General features: G+C 47.7%; 1 protein-coding gene and 1 long non-coding RNA gene across 2 annotated transcripts; one reads left to right on the top strand and one right to left on the bottom strand.

Moving 5' to 3' along the window:
* Positions 1–9,407: 9,407 nt before the first annotated feature.
* LOC144456735 (uncharacterized) lies at positions 9,408–10,715 on the bottom strand. Its single transcript, XR_013485781.1, has 2 exons — positions 10,136–10,715; positions 9,408–9,557 (listed from the first exon to the last, which is right to left on the bottom strand). It is a non-coding gene; the product is annotated as an uncharacterized LOC144456735 (long non-coding RNA).
* A 145-nt stretch (positions 10,716–10,860) lies between these two features.
* YAE1 (YAE1 maturation factor of ABCE1) lies at positions 10,861–15,748 on the top strand. The gene is made up of 3 exons (XM_020964447.2): positions 10,861–11,109; positions 12,434–12,555; positions 13,314–15,748. Exons 1-3 carry the CDS (start codon positions 10,987–10,989, stop codon positions 13,738–13,740), a joined length of 672 nt encoding a protein of 223 aa, XP_020820106.1. The 5' UTR covers positions 10,861–10,986; the 3' UTR covers positions 13,741–15,748.
* The last annotated feature ends 5,195 nt before the right edge of the window (positions 15,749–20,943 follow it).

The following is a 20,943-nucleotide window of genomic DNA, read 5'->3' as shown; positions in this document are numbered from 1 at the left end:
TATTGGATGTGGAGCAGAAAATTAAAATGTGGCTGAACAATTTAAAAGTCTAACCCATTGAGCTCAGTTGTAGCGGAACAAAGAACAAAAAAATGGCCCTTAATGAAATCTTTAATCAGGCACCCAACAGAGCAAAGCCTGTGCTAAAAACTGATTGCAGTGAGATTTCCAAAACTGGTGAATCCATTTACTTTGAAAGAAAATTGTTATTGTTTTTCCCCACCACTAACCTTACCCTCCACTGTCAAGAAGTCAAAAGACCCCTTAGACTAAGGACAGCCCAGCAAATGAGGGTGTGTGAGGGTTTTGTTGTTGCTATCATTGCTTTAAGTAGAAACAAGTAATTTCACTAAAGCCTTGAAGGTGCTGAAAGAGCGCTATGTCACAAGTAAGTATAAGTGTAATAAAGGTATAAACAGGTATACAATCCAAGCAAAATCAGTATTTTAACAGTGACACATGTAACTATTAACTGTGTCAGACTGACAACCTCAATAAGGCCAGTGACCCCAAGCAGAAGGTGGGGACCCTCTTTATTGACACATAGGAAAAGATGGGGAACATTCCAGTGGCTATACTAAGAGAAGTGGATTGGCATTCAAGTGTGGCTAATCACGACCCTCTCTGAAATAAAGGAAAAGGCATTGTTTTATGGGATGTATCTGCCTCTTGTCCTCTTTGCTAGGGTATCAGTACCACTGGCCTTGCTGTCCCCTTGCAGAAGATCAAATCTGAACTGCACAAGGACAGGTAAGGACAGATGACATATCTTTTGGGAGGTGGCAGGCACCAGGGTAAGGTGGCTGGAGCTTACCGCCAACAAGCAGATGTCCCCGGGCTAACAGCATGAATGATAACAACTTTTCCTTTCCACCACACCTTTAAACTAACTCAAAGGGAAGACTGCATTCCTGAGCTTCACTCAAGAATGGAGAAGTGTGGCTTAACACAATGGGACAGTAACACAAAATAGAGTCAATTATAGGATACAATCAATTATTAAATGATACAGGATCATTTTAATTTTCTCAGATACTGTGAACATGGGAAAGGATGTGATTTTCCCTGTAGGCAGCGTAACAAGTTTGGTGCTACAGAGAGGGTAAAAGTCCCTAGGCTCATTCTGTTCCTTCTAGTCTTCCTGAGCAAAAAGCTCCTGGAGGCTAATTTGCATGGATGATTCAGAAGCATTTTAGGAGACGAAAGGAGTTAAATGGAATTTTCTCACTGTAAGTCAAAGGGAAGAATGAATCAAAGACCAAAAGCTAGAACAGAAGAAAGGCAGTTCAGAAATCAGACTTAATAACTAAGGGTTTCCCTGGATAGCAGCAGCTATGGTCTGAATTACATAAGAACTGAAAGAATCCATGGGGCTATGAGATAAAAGAGCTGATTCACCTCACTTCTATGTGGAAAAGGCCACAGAGCAAAACTTAATTGAGGAACAGGCACATGGCAGTGACGGAGACCCAGCAGAGAGCAACCCAACTCAAACACCAACATACCAGAGCATCCTAGATTTAAAGCCTGAAGGGACGCTAAATGAGGTCATGGGATCTAGCCCCTCATTTAACAGATGAGGGAACAAAGGGCAAGAGAATAAAACGAGCTGCCTAAGTTCATACAAGTAGCACAGCCAGACGGCCAGTCAGTTAGTGAACATTTATGAAGCACCTACTATGTATCAGGCAGTATGCTAAGTACCAGGGATATAAAGAAAGTCAAGGGACAGTTCCTCCTCTTTAGCAGTTCACACTCTAATGGGAGAGACCAAATGGCAGCAGGACAGAGGCAGGCTTTACAGGAATGAGGAGGAAGAATGCAAGAAAGGGAAGAGATTTCACAGAGAGATTTGGAGAAGAGAGCGTGTCCCAGAGCTGACCCTGACATCCCATTAATCCTCTTTCTGTGCTAGAATGGGTGAATTTTCCCAGGGCTAGCACAGCCTGACTGCATCTAAGATGAAAATCTGGCATCACAAGAAGTGAGAGAGAAAGCCTCAGTCTCTGCAAAGCACTAGAGGGGAACTCACTGGCTGTGACCATTTCCCTCTCCCCTTCCTTTCTCCTTTTTCTCCCTTTCTCTTCCAACCTATGTACTTCTCACTGTGGCCTCCTAGGTGGCAACATCCCTACTGCATGCTTCTACAGAATTCTGGGGAATGTGGTTTCCAAAATAACATAATGTCTCCCAGTCAGGGATATGCTCACCTCCTTCTGTAGCCCTTGTAGAAACTTCACCAGCTTTCCTCATATTTTCAATTCAATCATATATATAAAATACACAATAACAATGAGCAAATGGAGGCATTTCACTATTTCCTTTTGAATAAACATTCTCAGTTATCTTTCTTGCAGGCAGAAGGAACAGGCCTCCCTACATCTACAATTAATGCATGCCCCTGATCTTTCCCATTCTCACAGCTAATGTAAAAAGATTGATATTGCCCTTAACTAACCCATGACCCCAACCTGCATTCACTCAGGGCTAGAGCAATGGCCTATAATGTATTGCTATTACATATCTTTGCATTTGTAAGACAGAAGCTAAATTAACAGTAATTCATCCCTGGAAATGAATATGGGCTCAAGCTGAATGAAGAATCTGGGGTCTTCCCTGCACTCAAAACAAAAGGAAAGTCAAATTCAAACTTTTTTAATACAAACTAATTTCTTCCAAGACTTGGCCTGGGACAACCCACAGTAACTTACAGATCACAATAAATCCATTTAAAAAAACAAAGAAAGAAAGAAATGGCTAAACACTCCAATGCTTGCAATGACAGTAACGCAGTTGTTTAATAACCACCTTCTACAGTACTCTTTTCTAGGCTTTTTGCCCCAAATAAGGTACAAAACTGCTTTAGGATTCTGAAGGGGATTATGTGTTCTTCCTGCTGACTGGGTGCCCAGTCGTATGCAGAGCTGAACCTAAAGAGGGGTCAATGGCACTTTGCCCCAGCATGGACAATCCCACCTTATCGATCTCCTCCCTTGCCTGATCCTACCCTTGGCAGTATCCTTGATTCAAGAAACACTTTCTCCCTCCTGTGGTTGGCAAATCTAGAGGCCAGCTCCTTCTCTTGACTCTATGCTAGTAACCAGTCCTTCAGCACCACTGAAACCTTGCAATGCCCCTTAGGGCTTCTCATGCTTCTATCCCCTCAACTTCCCCCAGCTCAAAAATTTCTGGTTAAAGCTATGATTTATTGCCCCTTGTATCCACCATCTAATGAGCTGGTCAGAAAAGGAAATTCTGCCTCAACCAGAAGCCCCACATTTGTACTTCCCAAGGAGGTAGAAAAACCCAGGCTTTTATCTAAAGTAAAGGGCTTGACAAGTCCCTGCTTAAGCCTTTCTTCTCCTAGGATCAAGTTTCAGCCCGATCTTTTCCCTTCAAAAAAAAAATCGTGGCAGGATTGCTAGGGTAAGAGTCTTTCCTGATCCACATAGTCAGTCCAAATTGCCAGGTGGATTGGAACAAAAGCATTTACCTAGGGTCCAGTCAAGTCAACAAGCATCTGTCAAGTACTTACTCTGTGCTAAGCCCTGAGAATACAAAGACAAGCACAAAGAGAGATGCGGGAGTGGGTAGGGAGGATTCAAACCCTGCACCTCATGGGCAGCTCACTCCAGCATGCAGAAGATCGCTTTCCTTTTACTGCTACCGTAAATTTCAGAGCAGAGAGTGACAGGACATTGGCATTTCAATTGAAGCAGCTATACACACTCCTGAGTCACAGATGTCCGCTCGCGCGCTCACCCAGACACACTCCCTCCCTGGCCAGCCCACTCAGCGCGCTCATTGAAAGCTTTATGAGAAAAAGCCTGCAGGAGAGCTGGAGATTACTCACCACACTCAAAGGAATGGAGTTTTATAAAATCCCTATAAAGAAACCTGGAACCCTTGTCAGCGTGAATTTGAAATACCTCCCTCAGCAACGCTGATGCTTCAGAAAGAAAAAGACACATAGGGTGGGTGGCCAGGAAATACTCCTGCCTAGAGAACTGTGAAGCATGCAGGCACCATCCTCCCAGCACTGCCTATAAATTAAAGATGTCACTCCTTAGGACCTGTGGGCCAGAGTGTTCCAGGGGTGATAGCCACCTATCTGGCACCTTTTCAATTGTGTGACAAACTAGAAATCAGAGCCACCTCAAAGACTGAAAGGACTCAGGCAGACCTGATCACATGAGAATGTATGAGAAAAGTGGGGTATGGAAACCACGGGGTGGGCCACGCCCCACCTCCCAGACCTGAGACAGGGCAAGTTGTGGCCGGAGGCACACGTGTAAAGTGTTTAAGATGGCACATAGAGGCGCCTTGCAGAGCTGTCTGATCAGTACAGAGACAGAAGATGCCACTGGTCCTTAAGGAAATGATTAAATTCGTAGATCTTTAATAAACCGGAACTCTCCACACAGCTGTTACTGATGAAAGAGTCCTGTGGAACGGGATTGTCCCGGAACAGGAGAGTCCATTAGAGCAGGCCACTGAAATGTCCCACCTCTGACGTGTACTGGCCACGGCCAGCAAGTCCCTGAACTCTCAGGGCTTTAGGCAATGATCTGCATGGAGACAGGGGGTTTTCCGGACTTAGAGTTCCCTACAGCAATTCAATCACCAGTCTAATCCCCTTAATCAGCATACTGTCCATGAAGTAAAGATACAATCATAGAAACAAAGATTAAGGTCCTGGCAGGGACCGTAGAGGCCATCTGGTCAAATTCCCTAGAGTCACTGGGAACGAAGAAGCGGGAAGGGGAAAGTGACTTGACCAAGGTCACACAGGTAGGAAGTGGCAGGAGCTGGGTCTAGATGCAAGTCCCCTGACCTGTGCCAACACGGGGTCACCGGCCCGTCAAGCACACGATGACAGAATCATAAGAACTACTGGGAAATGAGGCCAAAGTCAAGAATGGAGGAGTCAGTGGAAGAACAGAATGTTGTCACAGAATCTGCGAATATTCTCAGCAATGAAGAAGTCCCTCCTGCAGAATCTTCAACAGTCTGGAATACTTCCAAAGACAAGGAATTCATTACTCTGCAAGACAAGCTGTTCCGTTTTCATGCAATCCGAAGTGCTAGAAAGTCCTTGTTCCCAAACCTAGCTCCTTGTCACATCCACTTGTTAGTTCTAATGATGTCCTCTGGAGGACCAAGAGTGTGTTCCCTCTTTCACATGTGCTCTTCAAATATTTGAGAAGAGCTAGTATGTCTCCCGAAATCTCATTTCCCAGCTAAATATCCCAAGCACCTTCTTTGGATTCTCAAAGGACATGTTTCCTACAACACTTTTGACCTTAATCACTCTGGACACTTATACATGCGAACGTTGTCTTCTTCAGTAGAATGTAAGTTTCTCGAGGTCAGGGACCTCATTTCACATTTGTTTATCTTCAGTACTTAGCACGGTGCCTGGCATAAAGTTAGTGCTCAATAAATGCTTAATGGGTTCAAATCTGGCTTCAAACACTTGACACTTCCTTGCTGTGTGACCATGGGCAAGCTACTTAACCCTACTGCCTAGCCAAAAACAAACAAACACACACAAAAAACCCCAATAAATGCTTATCGGCTGATTGGCTGATTAAGGGAGTTCTAGCCGGTCAATATTCTAAAAGTACGGCAGCCAAAACCAGTCACAAGACTACAAATGTGGTCTGAAAAGACAAAGTGACATCATCGTGTCCCTGGATTTAAACATGAGCCTTAGAAATGGCTCTAACAAAAACAAAAGTGGCAACAACAGCTGGGCCAGAAGAAATCGATGTAGAGGTAGTCTGGGTCAATGAAAACTGATTCTCAAGAAACACTAAAAAGAAGGAGGCCCAAATGCTGGGGAGAAAGCATCAGGCTGACAGTGGAAAGAGCACTGGATTTCAAGTCAGAACCGAAGTTTAATTCTGTCCCCTGACACTATTTGCACGATACTGCAGCCTTCACTTCTCTGTGCCTCAGTGGCATCATCTGTAAAAATGAAGTTCAACTATACGGCCTCTGAGGAAACTCCAACCTTTAGTTCTTGATCCTACCGTTACCATTACCATACAAAAATAACAATAAACACCAGTGACTGTAGACTAATATGACCACTTTCCTACCTCTACAAGCTGCTTATGAAGATAAGTTACACATATGTCAAGGGCGTCTGTGATGAAGGCATGGGGAGGGAAAAGACAAGCTTTGGCAAGTTTGCAAACTTTAAGCTCATTATAGAAAAGCAAACTTATTGTTATGGTTGTTATTATTACCATCATTATTATGTCTCTTGAGGAGGCATTTAATTTTCCACATATGTCCAAGAGCCCCCTTGTTGGAGGAGAACCTTTGACGTGAGGCTTTGCTTTGCCAAATAACATGTTTTTTCATGGTCAGTGAAGAAGAAATACAGTGGGATTCTCTAGTCTCCGCACCTTTCAATTGGTCAAGTGACCGTAAAGATATGAGTGATCTGTAGAATCTCACTTCCCAAATCTTGTCCTACGAACCCTCTCCCTCAGCAACTACCACTGTTATTTTGTATGACACATGCCATCCAACTGTCACTGCCAGGGACAGTACATTGACGTGAAGGGCTTAGAGACCATACGTGTATTGTTCAAAGAGTATACTATGCAACCAGCCAGTATCCTAAGACTGATCTCTTCTTTGCAAGTATGCAAGTCATAACTGTAACTTTCAATGAACATGGTGGATTCCCCAGATAAAGCTACGCTGTAGCTCTGCACCCCCTCAAAAAATCATGGCTTATGAGCCCCCACCAATGTGTTGACCTTCATTAGTCAGCCAGAAGATACAATTAATTCAAAGCAGATGCATCTAAATAAAATAAGTCCAGAGAGTGAGTCAAGGGATGAGTGAAGCCAAACATACCTGAAGCCCTTCTTGAAATAGGGGCAAAATAAAGACAGAGCACCCTAGGCCCTGACTATACAACTTCACTGATGAAGAGAACCCTGAAAATTATTTAGAAAATGTGCTAAATGCTTTGGTCACTGCTGGTACCATGGTGGTGCTTCCCCATCAACATATCATGAATCTGTGGTATCCTTGATATGAGAACACCTTCTACCAAGAAAGACTTCAATCCATGTTTTAGTAAGTCTTGGAGTTAACTGCCTGATGTTCAAAAGTTAAGTGATTTGCCCATGATCACAGAGCTAGTGTCAGAGATGCAGATTTGAACCCATGTCTTCTTAGCTCCAAGTTCAGCTCTCTAGTTGATAAATCATGATGACACTTCTCTACCAAGATTGATATCAAAGTTCAATGGTTTCCTCTGAGGCTGGCTGTTTTTGCAGTCTAAACTCATAAACCAATATAGTATAACACTCAACAGAACTGATGAACATTGTAGAGAACCTATTCCTAAAATACCGTTTTAGGAGGGACTTGGAAGAGTAAAGAGCATCCATATTATTGGACTGGATAGTCAATATTCTGTGAACATCCCAACAGGCTAGAAGCTTAGCAAAAGATACTAGGAAAGGTCATAGCCCTCCTGCAATTTACCACATTAAAAATAAATTGTAGTTTTGCAAAAAGCCCAAATTGGTATGCAGAAGAAGACAAAAAATGGAACAACAGAACGGGAAGAGAGGAATGATTGTTTAAGGGCCATAAGATTTTGAAAGGGTAAGGGTAAAATACAAGCAGAAGCGCGGACAGAAAATAAAGTACCATCAAAAAGCTGATACAGCAGAACTTATGGAAAAGATACTGAACTAAAACGAAAGGTGCACAGAGCACAGCAGAGGAAGTTTTCTCAGCAGCATCAGAATCAAGTCATCCTGGATCCTTAACTTTGTCACTTCTCGAAGCCCTTTATCAGGAAGCTGTGTCTGCTGCCAGTCACCAAGGACAATGGGGGTAGAGAAGATCTGTTTGATGCTACATCATTCACAGACAATGAGGACACATGCTCCTCTGGAAGTCCCAAGCTCTCAGCTGCACTTTGATCTCAATAAGGCCTAGATACATGACAACCAGTTAAGACAGTATTGGGAACCTTGGAATTTCTACAGCATAGTGGGGCTAGAAACCAGACTGAAAGGTGTTGAAAAGTGAATGGGAATTTGGCAGCGGAAGGGAAGAAAAATAGAGGATGACAGGCTGAGGCTTTGGCTGGGTCAATCCATGATCCAAACTGGCTTAGACCTGAGTGTTTGTAAAATGTGAGAAAGAAACCAGTCAAGCAGCTAGGGAGAGAGCGAAAGGGATGGAGACACTCAGGAGAGACAGCAGACAGAAAGAAGAGAAAACAACTGATGAGGCAAATTTCTGGAGGACCTTCTGAAGGCAGCCATGACAACACACCATCTAGGCCCCTAATGTCTTCAATTTCTTGACCAAAATTTCTTCATTCAAAGCAAAGCTTTCTTACTTTGTCCTGGCAGCAGCATTCCTTCCTAAGTCACCAGAAGGTAATAACAATCAGGTTATATAAAGAGTTCTGTCACATGGCGCAGTAGGAAGCATTCTGGTCTCAGAGTCAGAGGACTTGGGTTCAAATCATGCCCTGTACTACTTGTGTGACCTGGAGCAAATTGTTCAAACTCTCTGGGCCTTCACTCACAGCTACAAAAAGAAGGGGTCAAACTAGATGCCCTCTAAAGGCCCTTTCAGCTCAGTCTAGGACCTAGATCTGATCCACGCCCAGACACATTTATCGAGCATCTACATAATGGGAAGAGAGTACTGGCCTTGGAATTCAGAAGGCCTGGCTTCAAGGTCCCAGCAGTGCCTGACTAGCTGTGTGACCCTGGGGAAATCATTTGTGTAGGGGAGGAAATAAGCATGTATTAAGTACCTACTACATTCCTGTCACAACACGGTGAGGGAGCTGCTGTTATTCTCCCCATTTTTCATTGGAGGAAACTGAGGCAAACAGGTGAAATGACTTGTCCAGTGTCACCTCGGGTCTTGTTGCCCCCCCCAGCTGCCCCAACAACTTGTTCTCTTTTGAGCCCTGAGACCTCCTCCTCCAAACTATATCAAATCCTTGTCCCACTCAAAGGGTTATTAGGAGGCTCCAGCGAGATCCCTGACAGGAAAGCTCAGAGTTATCAATCACATAAGGTATCACTGAGGGCCAGGCTCCCTGGGGGCTACAAAGAGAACCAAGGCAGATTCCCCCACCTCTATGAATTTATCACCCGGTAAACTGAGAAGCGAACAGTCACCCCCCAAATGCATCCAGTTTACAGACTCCTGCTTGTGGTCCTCTCAAATCCCAGTGGGAGAATTCATTCAGCCCAAGTTGAACAAAGCCTAACACTCAATTTCACTGGACTCCATTCAGTGGGAAAACCTAGAAGAGGTCAGCAGGATGGAGGACACATGATGGGGGGATGGGTAAAAACTACCCTCTGCCCTCATGGAACTCACATGCTTCGGCAAGGGTGCGTAAGGGAGATTTTTATGAAAACAGAACAAGTGTGATGCCAGGTGGGGTAGAATGATCACAAGGCAGGGATGATGAAAGATGATGAAGCTGGAGAGAATGCGTCCAGTTGGGAAGGGATTAGAGGAAGTAGTGCCTGAGCAGAAGGACCCTGAAAAGGCAAAAAAGACTGAGGGTGATGGGGTTATGGAACCTGAACCCCAAAAAGGAAAAGACCCTCAGTCCTTGAACTTTCTTCTACATTTCAGCTGCCCAGGCCCTGGCGCCTGCCTGCGGCATCACCATCCCAGTACAATCCTTTTAAGCATCTTGGGCCAACCCCTTAACTCCCATCATCGGCTGCCCCTGAACCACCCCAGGCTACTTGCTACTCCGGGATCCCATCCAGACCTTCCCAGCCTTTTTCTGTATAAAGGCACCAATCTTACCCCCATTAAATTTGGAAGATTCTTAGAATCCCACCCACGGCACAATAAACTGGCTACTCTGACTGAAAGAAGGCTTGCGTGACCTAATTCTTTCGAGGCAGACCCGCCCTGAACCCTTGCATTTCAGGGTTCTGAGCACCCTAAACCGCATCAAGGGGAAGAATCAAAGCTCAGCCCCAGACACCTCCTCCAGGAAGACCATCCGCACCGCCCTGTGTTCACTCATCGCTGCTTCCCCCATATAGACCATAAGCTCCCCGAGGGCAGGGACCGCTCCCCTTTTGTCCGTTACCCCCATCACCTAGCACAAGGCCGGACACATAGTAGGCTTAATAATCCTCGCTGAATTAATGCTTAGGATGGAGCTCCACGGGTAGAAGAGATTTCCCGGGAGAGGGCACTCCCTCCACCAGGCTCACAGCAACCAGGCAGGACTCGAACCTCCAGATCTGCCTCTAAGGCTGCCTACGCGTATGACCCAGGGCTCTGAGCCTCAGTTTCCCCCTCCTTCCTAGCAGTTGCTGGGGCAAGAGGGGGTTAAAAAGGATAGCTGACGTCATGGGGCTGGTGTGGCCGGCCGGGTCCTTACTAGGCATGCGCAAAAGCGCTTTCCGCTAGGGGGAGGTGGAGCAGCGATTGCCCTTCACAAAGATGGCGACCCTGAAGCAAACTCTTCTGTCTACCCCGCCACCAAGATCCCATCCGCATCTGCGCAGAACTGTAAAGAGGGAGGGGAGGGACAGAGAGGGCCTTGACCTTTACAAAGATGGCGATCACAGAAGAAAAAAAAACTCTGGTCACCAACTACTCCTTTCTGCACATGCGTAGAGCAGTGAAGAAAGAGAGATGGGACATAGCCGACTTTGCCTTTCACAAAGATGGCAGTCACAGTGCAAGTGCGCCAGTGCCTGCCCTCTCCGAATATGGCCACCATAGAACAAGCGTTCCTACTTCGGTTCCTTCCGGGGCATAAGCATAAGAACATTCGTAGTGCCTTGCCCTCTCCAAAGATGGCCGTGCAGTCGCACACCATTGGGGGACTTCCCGGCGGCTCTCTGAAAACGAAAGGGTGTGGCTCTGGGACTCGCCCCAAGATCCACGGAAGCAGGGGCGGGCACTTCCGGGGGCGGGTCCGGTTGTGGCGGGGTCGCGATGTCGTGGTTGAGGGCGGCGTGCGCGAGACCCGGGCAGGACGGGGACGTATTCGACGACGAGGCAGACGAGACGCTACCGGCGCAGCGGGAGTGGAAGAACCGCGTGGAGCGGCGCGTGCGGGTGAGGCCCGTCCGGAAGCCCCGGCAGCTCAGAGAGGCGGGGGGCAGGGGTGGGGGGGGTGACGGAGGGCTGGGAGCGGAAGTGGCGTGTGCGGTCGCGTAGCCAATAAGATGTTTCAGGGGCGGGGTTTGGATGCCTGATGCCTGCACGTGGCGGCCAGCCCCTCCTCTGGGCCTGGCTCCCTGGCTTGATCCTGATGTTTCAGGGCCCCCTCCCGGCCCCCACCCCTCTCCCTGCTTCCTCTAGGTCTCTCCTAAGAGCTAGGAGTGCGCGCACGCCCTGGGGGGTGAAGGCGGACCTGGAGGCATTTGTTTACAAATAAAAGCACGTGCACGCTCCTCACCCTGTGGTCCCGGGGAAGGCACCAGGAGGCCGGCGGTCCTGCTTCCTCCCTCCCTCCTCATTCTCCTGGGCCACCAGTAGGAGCAGGGGCCTTTGCAACCCAGGGGTGGGGCCTTCTCTGTGGATCTGTTCTCTGGTCTTCACCTTCAAGCATTCTCAGGGCTGCTGCCTGGCAGATCCCCAGAATTCTGGCCTCCAGCGGGTTGGGGGGGTGCCTGAAGATTAGAAAATAGTTTCGTCTGGAGAAGGAAGGCCAGTGCCCGGGTGATCACCAGATACGTGTGGCTCTCTGTAAGGCTTCTCCTTGTCCTGCCAGGGCCCCATTGGGTGCAGGGTCCCGAGATGCCTGTTTGAGCTCCTTGTCCTAATGATTACTGCTCTCCAGAGGGGAAAGATGCCCAAAAGGTGCTGAGGTCCCCATCACTGGTTTGGTGGTGGGGCAAGGGAAAAGGCTCTTTCAGTCGATGCTGAGTGGTCACTTCCTAAGGATATCATAGATCCCATGCCCATTCAAGTCAGGGTTTAGCTAGATGAGTTCTGAGGTCCTTCCGAGGCCGTGACTCTGACCCCCTTACCGGGCACCAGCCGCGCTCCTCTGCACTCTCCTGGGCCTTTCTCTGTTCTTCCTAAAATGTTGTTCCCAGAACTGAACACGAGTTCAGGCATGGTCTGGTCACAGCCCTTGAAGAAAGATATACTATTTATCCCCTGGAGCCTGGGGAAACAGGCCCCTTTGACTGTGGGTGTCCTGCTCCCATCCCAGGCACCCTTTGGGAAGGGACATTCGCAGGGATACTCAAAAGGGCCTAGGACTTCCCCCCCATGATTCCAGTGACTAGGAGGCAGTGGGCCACACGAGCACCTCCACAGGGGCCCGGACCCCCTCCTATCTTCTAGAGTGGGTCTGGAGCTCAGTGCTTGGAAATGCTCTTCCCTTGCAGCTGCTCCTAAGAGCGGTGATTTCTTTCTGCTTGCCTTCTAGGAAGGTTATAGAGATGGTGTGGATGCTGGGAAAGCCGCTGTCCTTCAGCAGGGCTTCAATCAAGGTTATAAGGAGGGTGCTGAAGTCGTTGTTAGCTATGGGCAGCTCAGAGGAACCTTAAGGTAACCCCCAAGAACCTGTTTCCTTTTAGGGAGCCATAATTTGTGAGCAGCTTCACGCTTAACTATTTCAGCCTGGAAACTTACTTGAAAGTGTTGTGGAAGAAGTATCTAAAAACAAATGAACATGTTGTCTTCCTGTGCCATAGAAATTCAGTTCCTGTTTGGGGGGGAGGGAGTCAAGGAGGATTAGGAACATGGCTGGTTTTCTTGTATCTGCTCCTTTGTTGGGCTACTCAGCTCAGGGTGAAGTGGAGAGAGCTCTGGGCCTGGGATCAGGAAGACCTGAGTTCAGATCTGCCCTCAGGCACGTCCTAGCTCTGTGACGGGGGCAAGTCAATTGACCTCTGCTTGCCTGGGTTTCCTTATCTGTAAAATGGGGTTAATAATAGCCCCTGCCTCCCAGAGTTGTGGTGAGGACCACATGGGATCATATTTGTAAAGTGCTGAGCACAGTGCCTGGCACACAGTGGGTACTAAATAAATGTTATTCTTTTTTAGTCTACTTTGCCCCCTGACGGCTTCTAATAAAGTACCATTTCATAAGGGAAAATAAAATCTGTTAGTAAGATTTGGCATTGAAAATCAGAGGATCATGAGATTTAGCTATATTACACAGATTTAAAGAAAAAGCCTTTGCCTGTCCCCAAAATACAGGCTCTGTCTTTGGCACACAGCGGTCACTTCCACCAGAGTCGGCAGGATCTCTGGGATCGCCTGGACGTTTTCTGCTTTGTAACTCTTACTGTTGTCTCGCCCAGCGCTCTGCTTTCCTGGTGTGGCCATCAGGACAGTGGCTCACCTTGGATCGAGCCCCTGAGTGACCTTCTGGACGCGGTGGGCCAGTGTGAGCAGTCGACGCTCCAGCGCCTGACGGCCGTCACTCCCCAGCCCCACGTGGCAGATTTGTTGGATTCCATCCAGGACATGGACCTTTGTCCTTCAGCCCCAGCCCGTGAAAAGAGCGAAGAGGAAAGCCTGGAGAGGTCTGGTGCCGACTTGAACACAGACTGCCGCCAGGAGGCCGGCTCCAGCGGCGGTCCCCATTCTCCAGGTCATAGAACACAGAGGGGGACGTGTCCTGCAGAGCTGAGCTTCTCCTGGATTGTAGAGCAAACTGCCAGCATCGTGGAGCAGCTGGGCTTGTCCTCGGACATCCTGCAGAACGTCGAGCGACCAGGAAACTAGCTTCACTTTTTCATCACAAATAATATTTTTAAATCCATTTTATAGAACTCACTTTATTTTATCAGCAGTCGGACCAAAATATTTATTGAATTCTGCTTTAGTCTACTCGGCTGTTACTGACGCGCTTGAAGACATTCCAACTTGATGCAGCAGAGGCTTGTCTCTCCGTGTCCCCACCCTCTGCACCTGCCCTTCACTTCCCACTGTACCTGCTGTCTTGATCAAGTAATGGCGGTCTCTGCTCCCTCGTCTTATGAATGAGGAATTGGGGTGGGGGGGGGGAATCCCTCAATCCCAGGAGAGTTTTCCCCCAGCTCTTTTGTAATTATGAGTCTAATGCGCTTTTGCAAGCGCATTCTCATTATAACACCACCATTGGGTAGTTACTGTGATTCTCAGCCTTAATAACAAAAGTGGACCAGGCTAGGCACACATTTGTCCCATTATGTCCTTACTACTTATCTCATCACGGAGTCAGAAATTTATCTGCCCAGCCCCAAATCTGGCGCACCTGAATCATAGGAACTTTTATTCTGCCCATGCGTAGGTGAGCACCACTCACATTTCTTTAGATCGTTACAGCTTGTAAGTCGCATCACTCAGCAGCAGCCCAGGGAAGTAGGTCACAGCAAGATTATGATCCCCATCACGTAGGTAAGATCCCTGTGGCCACACAGTACCTGGTGATCTTAGACTCGAGCCGAAGTGTTCTCCAGCCATTCTGGCACGCTACCCCAAACCACCCCGGTAAAAATGGGAGCAATGGTAAATGCCACTCCTGACATTGGCTTGCTTAGCTTTACTCCAACCGAATTAGTCATGGAATTAGAAGATGGCCTCCTGGTTGGCGTGCCTCACCCCGGCAGCTGCCTACGTCCTCGTCCGTTTGAATCTTCTCCGTGACAGGAACTCACTACCTCGTGAGACCTTCTCAGGGTGCTCGGATTGCCAGGAAGTCCTTATGTTCTTCTAGCTGCCCTCTGCTGCCGCACAAAATTAGGTCAATCTGGGGATGAACCACCCAAAAACCATAGACCCACCTGCAATCTTTGGTTAACTTCAGGGTGGACCTTGTTACCTTTTCATTTAAGCAAACAAAATGGGGCAGGGATTTTGATGGCCATCAGCGACCACAAGATGGGAAGACTTTTCTGGGATTTTGTGTGACTGACCCCTCTCTGAGCCACAGCATGGCATGGTGGACAGTGCCTGGCCTGGAGACAGAAGACACATGCAGGCCCCTCCTTATCTCGAGCCCATCGCCGCCTCGTTGGCCTGACTGTCACATCCCCCACGTCTGCATCCTTCCCTGTGCACGAGGATGCTAGTGGCCGCCATAGGCTCTTGTGGCTCTTGGAGTGAGGTCATCTCCCCAGCGCCAGCCAGCGAGCTGTCCACAGTCTCCCCTGGCCCAGTGTCCTGCAGGAAGCAATAACAGGATTGTCTCAGTGCAGAGGAGGGCACTAGTCAGCTCAGTCCTGGTCCTCAGGCATCCTGGGGATGAAGCCTCCTAGCTGTCTCCCAGTCCCCTGGGAGGGTCCGCCGCAGCAGCACCTGGGTTCTAGTGAGGCTTCGGGGTCAGTCTGCAGCCCTGGCCAGTAGCTGGGGCAGTCAAAGCCTGCTGGTGGTGGCCACCCCTGCTCAGAAAGCCAACAGGGAAGGAATGGCTGGGGTCTGAAAGGTTCTCCTTTGGCCCACCCCCCAGGCTTTGGAAAGGGAGGAAGCAATTCTTGGCCCCTCACATGCGGAAATCCCAATGCAGCCTGCTGTCTGAGGCAGAGGGCCCTGCTGAGGGAGGGTCTGAATGCCAACAAACACCCACACACACACACTTGGCCACAGTTAGGCCAGAAATGTTTCCCCACTAGACTGAGCTCCTCAGGGGCAAGGCTTGTTCTTTGTATGCCCAGCAGAGGCACACATTAGGTGCTTAATAAATGCTTGTTGACTAACTGCAAATTACCTTTTTTACATTTGAGCTCATCAATAAATTCTCCCTTTGAAGCCACATTGCTTTCTTTCTATACATTTTGTTCCTTATTGGAATCATTTGCACTGTATCCTTGACAGTTTCCTGGGGGGCGGGGGAGGGCCTCCAGCACTTGGGGAGATCCTTGTCAGAGAATACGGAGAAGCACTGCACACACCACTGGAGGGAGGGCAAGCCCCTCTTGTTAAAGTGAGAGCCATGGGAGTCTCTAAGGAATGTGAAAATGCCCTGGACAAAAGTAGCTATGCAGGGTTTTCTCTTAATGGGTAGTGACACAAGCCTTTTCCCAAGTTGTTTGGCTCTCCAAGGACCTGTGCCCTTGGCCTGAGGTCTGCTTCCCAGTGTGTGGTCAGTGGCAGGCCAGGCATCAGCCGTCCTGCTCCCAAACATTGGAAGAGAAAACTCCTCCCCATCGTCCTAGCTGGAGCTCAGCCGGCCTTGGCTTCAAGCCCTTCCCCAGAAGAAGACCATCGCCACCGGATGGCTCCAGAGGAGAAAGTGAGGCCGGTGACTGCAGTCTAACGCTACCTCACCCTCAAATCCAGTTCACTTGCAAGTCGTGCATGACACCACCTTCCCAAAGCCGGGGTCCTCTTCCGGAATGAAAGACAAACGAGGACCACCACCACAGCGCATTCCACTTGGAAAGCGTTTGCTCTTCTTGTTCAGAAGTGTTGCCTTTTATCACGTCAAACCCTGAGTGTGTAAACCTCCATTCATGGCCCCCGGGGACCAAATGGAAGGAGGCTAATCCTCCTGCACATAGCAGCCTTTCCAATGCTTCCAACCTTGCCTGCTCTGAGTAACCTCCTCCAGTCTCGATATCCCACTCGCTTCCACCAGTCCCCCTCTGACCAAGAAAGACTCCAGGCTTGTCACCATCTTGGCCGCTCTCCTCTTGATGCTCCAGCTCCTAGTGTCTTTGCTGAAATGTGGAGCTAGAAGAATACCAGGAGCAGTCTGTCCAGCGCACAGAGGCTATCGCCCCATTTCAAGGCAACAGCGTGGCACCAGAGTGGATAGAGTGCCAGACCTGGAGTCAGGAAAACCTGGGTTCACATCTGAGCTCCTCATGCTCATATGACTTGCCCAGAGTCACACGGCTAGTAAGTGTCTGAGGCAGGATTTGTACTCAGGTGGTCTTGACTATCTACTGAACCGCCTTCTTGACCGCCATATCATGCTATTGACCCATGCTGAACTCCCAGACCATTAATGCTAGCTAGTGTTATTAAAACCTCTATAGGTTTTTCAGACAAATTGCTGTCTAGCCCATGGCTTCCCCATCTCGTATTTGTCAAGTTAATTATTTGAACCCAAATATGCCTTCTCATTTATCACCATTCAATTTCATTTTGTTCAGTTTGGCCCAGCTGGAAGATCCCTTCCAGCTCTGACATTCTATGTTCCAAGCTCCTTTTCAGTTCTGATATTCTATGTTGTATGTTCCCTTAGGGTTCTAACACTTTTTTATAGATCTTTTTTCAATTTAAAATCCTTTCTAATGTTCAATGATCCCTTCCACATCTTACATTCTAACATCCTTCCTAGCTCTATTCTATGTTCTATGTCCTTTGTTCTAAGCTTCTTTTAAGCAATGACAGTATATATTGTCCAGGCTTTGAACATCCTGGAATGGAATGCTGACTGTCATCTAGTAAGTAAACTATTCCTCAATTTTATAAGGCCCCTCCCCCCGCGTCTTTTTCTTAATCGGATCCATGTTATACAAACATTAACCAGCACAAGCCTAAGGAAAGATCTCCTAAGCACTTCTCTAGGGACCTTCAGAGTTCTCCAAAGACTGAGGAAGTTCTCTGGGTTCAGCTGTCCGTTCGGCTCCAGATCTAGACCCTGTGCTGTGGTCAAACCCACACCTGCCTCCTTTCCTCGGTCCTCTAACTTGCACTTCTTCATCACTTTCTCGGTGTCAAACACTCTATTAAAACCAGGGAAAGTAATGTCTATGGCATTTCTAGCAGGAAAGTGCCATCAGCTCATGGGTTTAGAGCTTGGGGGACATCAGAGACATCGAATTCAGTACCCTAATTTTAGAGATGAGGAAACAAGCCTAGAAATGGTAAGTGACATGCCCACGGTCACACAGATTCTGAGTGGCAGGGCCAGCATTGAATCCGGGTCTCCCACCAGCACATCCAGCCCCCTTTCCGCTATCACCATCTGGGTAACAAATGCTGCTTTTAAAAAGGAAATGCAGTTAATCTGGCTGACTTCATCTTAGTGGCGTATTTAAAACCAGTGATTCTTTTTCTAGACATTTCTAGAATTTTGCCAAGAATTGAAGGAAACTCATAGGCCTGCAGTTATCGGCATCTGTTCTCTTCCCTGAATTGAAAAGTAAGGCGCCCTCGCCTCTCCAGGGCTGCAGCACCTCCCCTGTCTTCCGCCATCCTTCGCAGGGTGCTGACGGTGGCTCGAGAATCACACCCGGCAGTTTTCTAGAAGCCAAGGTCGTAGTTCTCCCAGTTCTGCCCTGAAGTCCCCAGGGGCAGAAGGGACCTCTCAGTGCCCCCCCCCATATTGTTCTTTCCAGACCAAAGAGCGTTCATTCAGCCTGGCAAAGAATGCAGAAGCAGAGGGAGAGCAGGGCTGTTCTGCCACTGTCTGGGGTCAGCATCAGCATCCCACCCACCCCGAGCCGGGGTGCCAGGCTTCCATAATCCTCTTGAGAATCCTCCTGACTTCTTAGTCTCCCTCACCAGCCTCAGCCCCCCTGGCAGACACTCTGCTAGGGCCGGCCAGGCCTCTGGATCCCTCTGGGCCAGCTTCTGGTGGGCCTTCCAAAACCCCAAGCTGGACAACAAGTTCCTTCAGCATGCCCTGGTTTCTTCAGACCTCTCCCCCTTCTCAAGTCCCTTGCACAGTGCCCAGCACATTGCAGGTGCCTGACAGGCTTTTTTCATTTAGTCGTTCATTCATAGTAGGTGCCCAGTAAATGTTGCTGGGCTGAGAACTTCCTGTCCCTCCAGCATACTTTTATTGCTTAGGATTGTACCTCTGCTTTCTCTGAAAGGGAAATGTATGAGCAGCTATGTACAGCTTTCTTATCCACTGTCCCAATCTCTTAAAAAAAAAAGTGCCTCTTCCCTTAATTACATTTAACAATAGTAATCTAAGGGGCAGCTAGGTGGCACAGTGTAGAGCACCAGGCCTGGAGCCAGGAGGACCTAAGTTCAAAGTTGGCACTAGCTCACACTAGCTGTGTGACCCTGGACAAGTCACTTCACCCTGTTTGCCTCAGTTTCCTCATCTGTAAAATGAACTGGAGAAGGAGATGGCCAACCACTCCAGTATCAGTGCAAGAAAACCCCACATGGGGTCACAGAGACCCAGACTGAAATGACTAAATCACAAAACAATAAACTGAAATGACTACTGTGCTATGACATTGGCCTCAACCTTCCAATAGATCATAAAAACTCTTGCAGAATTTGAAATTGCTAGTGACTATGCCAAGAGTGAGCCATTATTTGGAGATAATGTCTAGAGGCAATGGATTTGGAGTCAGGAAGACCTGAGTTCAATTCCTGCTTCAGGCACATAATAGCTGTGTGCCTGGGGGCAAATCACTTAACCTCTCGGACTAGTTTCCTAAAAATAGTCCCAACCTTCCAGTGTTGTGGAAAGGATCTAATGAGAAAGTGTTTTGTAAACCTTAGAGATTATTCAAATGCTAGCCTCTGTTATTGTGTTTGTAGTGGAATGGTGGGGATTAGAAGTCCTGTAGAAAGGACTGGATCCTTTTCTGGTTTCTGTTACAATGCTAGAGATAGGAACACAAAGTGCTTTGGCTGTCGCCCCAGAGCCCAAGCTAAGGGCGCCCTGGGAGCAGGAAGGAATTTTCCTTTATCTTCTTTTTCCTCAAGCATCAGGAAAATTCAACAATCCTTGACAACTAAAGCCTACGTTGCTATTTCCCCAATAAACATGCCTCTCCGGTTTATTGATTTGTTGTGGTTTCACTGCAGTGTGAATGTGGTTGCTAAGCTGCCTCTGGGGGGAGTGACAGCCGTTTCCTCTCAATGACTTGGAAAAGCAGCGGGGAAATCCTTTGCTGTAGGGCAATCTTCGCGAAAGCCATCAATCAACTCGGTGGCCCGGAACTACCCAATGGAAACAGTTGGAGGTTCTAGGAGCCAGCCTTCTTCATGATGTTTTTAAAGAAATCAAGTGCCATAAAAATATGAACTAATGTCTTTGCATGATAGTCTTGGGGGTTCAAAGGAGACATTAATAAACTTGAAAGTTTCAGGAAATTGAACGAATAAATAAAACCAGGAGCTGGTTTTATGAAAAACCAATAAAATAGATAAGCCATTGGTTAATTTGATTAAAAGAAGAAAACCAAATTACTGCCATAAAAATGAAAAGGGTGAATGCACCACCAATGAAGATGGCATTAAAGCAGTTATTAGGAGTTATTTTGCCCAATTATATGCCAATAAATCAGATAGTCTAAATGAAATGAATATTTACAAAAACACAAATCACTCAGATTAACAGAAGAAGAAAGAATCCTTAAAGAATCATATCTCAGAAAAAGAAGTTGAACAAACCATCAGTGAGCTCCCTAAGATAGTCTTTGTGGTGGAAGAGTTCCAAGTGTCCTGTCTTTTAGTCTCTTGGCATCTCACAGGAAGAAGGGTTAGCAGCCATCATCAGTTCTCTCTCTGAAAGTCAACAGCATTTTTCATCATGGGTCCTGTGGAATTATCTTGGATTGTTGTCTCGATCACAGATCAGAAACCAACCACCCCATACCTCATCCAGTTCCCCATCATGCCATTCCCTACAAGAGAGTCTTTGCTTGGAGTCTTCCAGAGAGAGGGGAACCCACCATCTCCACTGTTTGACTGCTCTTGTGGCTTAGAAGCCACATATGAATCCTAAATCTTCCCCACAGCTCCCAGTTCTGCCCCTTGGGAAAACATAGAGCAAGGCTGTCTCTTTCCAATATTGAAAATGTGCCATCTTGCCCCTCCCTCTTCTGGCACGGTCACCAGTTCCCTCACCATCTTGGTTGGCCTCCTCTGCCTTCTGAAGCACCTTCCTACTCAACTAAAATAATCTCGAGTGCTCCAAAAAAAACCCCAAAAAACAAAAAACAGAAAGGAGATTCCCCCCCCCTTAAAATGGCATCACATTGCTGAAAATAGGATATTTTATAGGGATTTTTGTCCCCAAAATATTTA

This window comes from Phascolarctos cinereus, unplaced genomic scaffold (genome assembly GCF_003287225.1).
Source record: "Phascolarctos cinereus isolate Bilbo 61053 unplaced genomic scaffold, phaCin_HiC Scaffold_4;HRSCAF=312, whole genome shotgun sequence".
Classification (NCBI taxonomy): Eukaryota; Metazoa; Chordata; class Mammalia; order Diprotodontia; family Phascolarctidae; genus Phascolarctos; species Phascolarctos cinereus.
The sequence above is the reverse complement of the archived record's forward strand: the minus strand, read 5'-3'. Positions and strand labels throughout refer to the sequence as shown.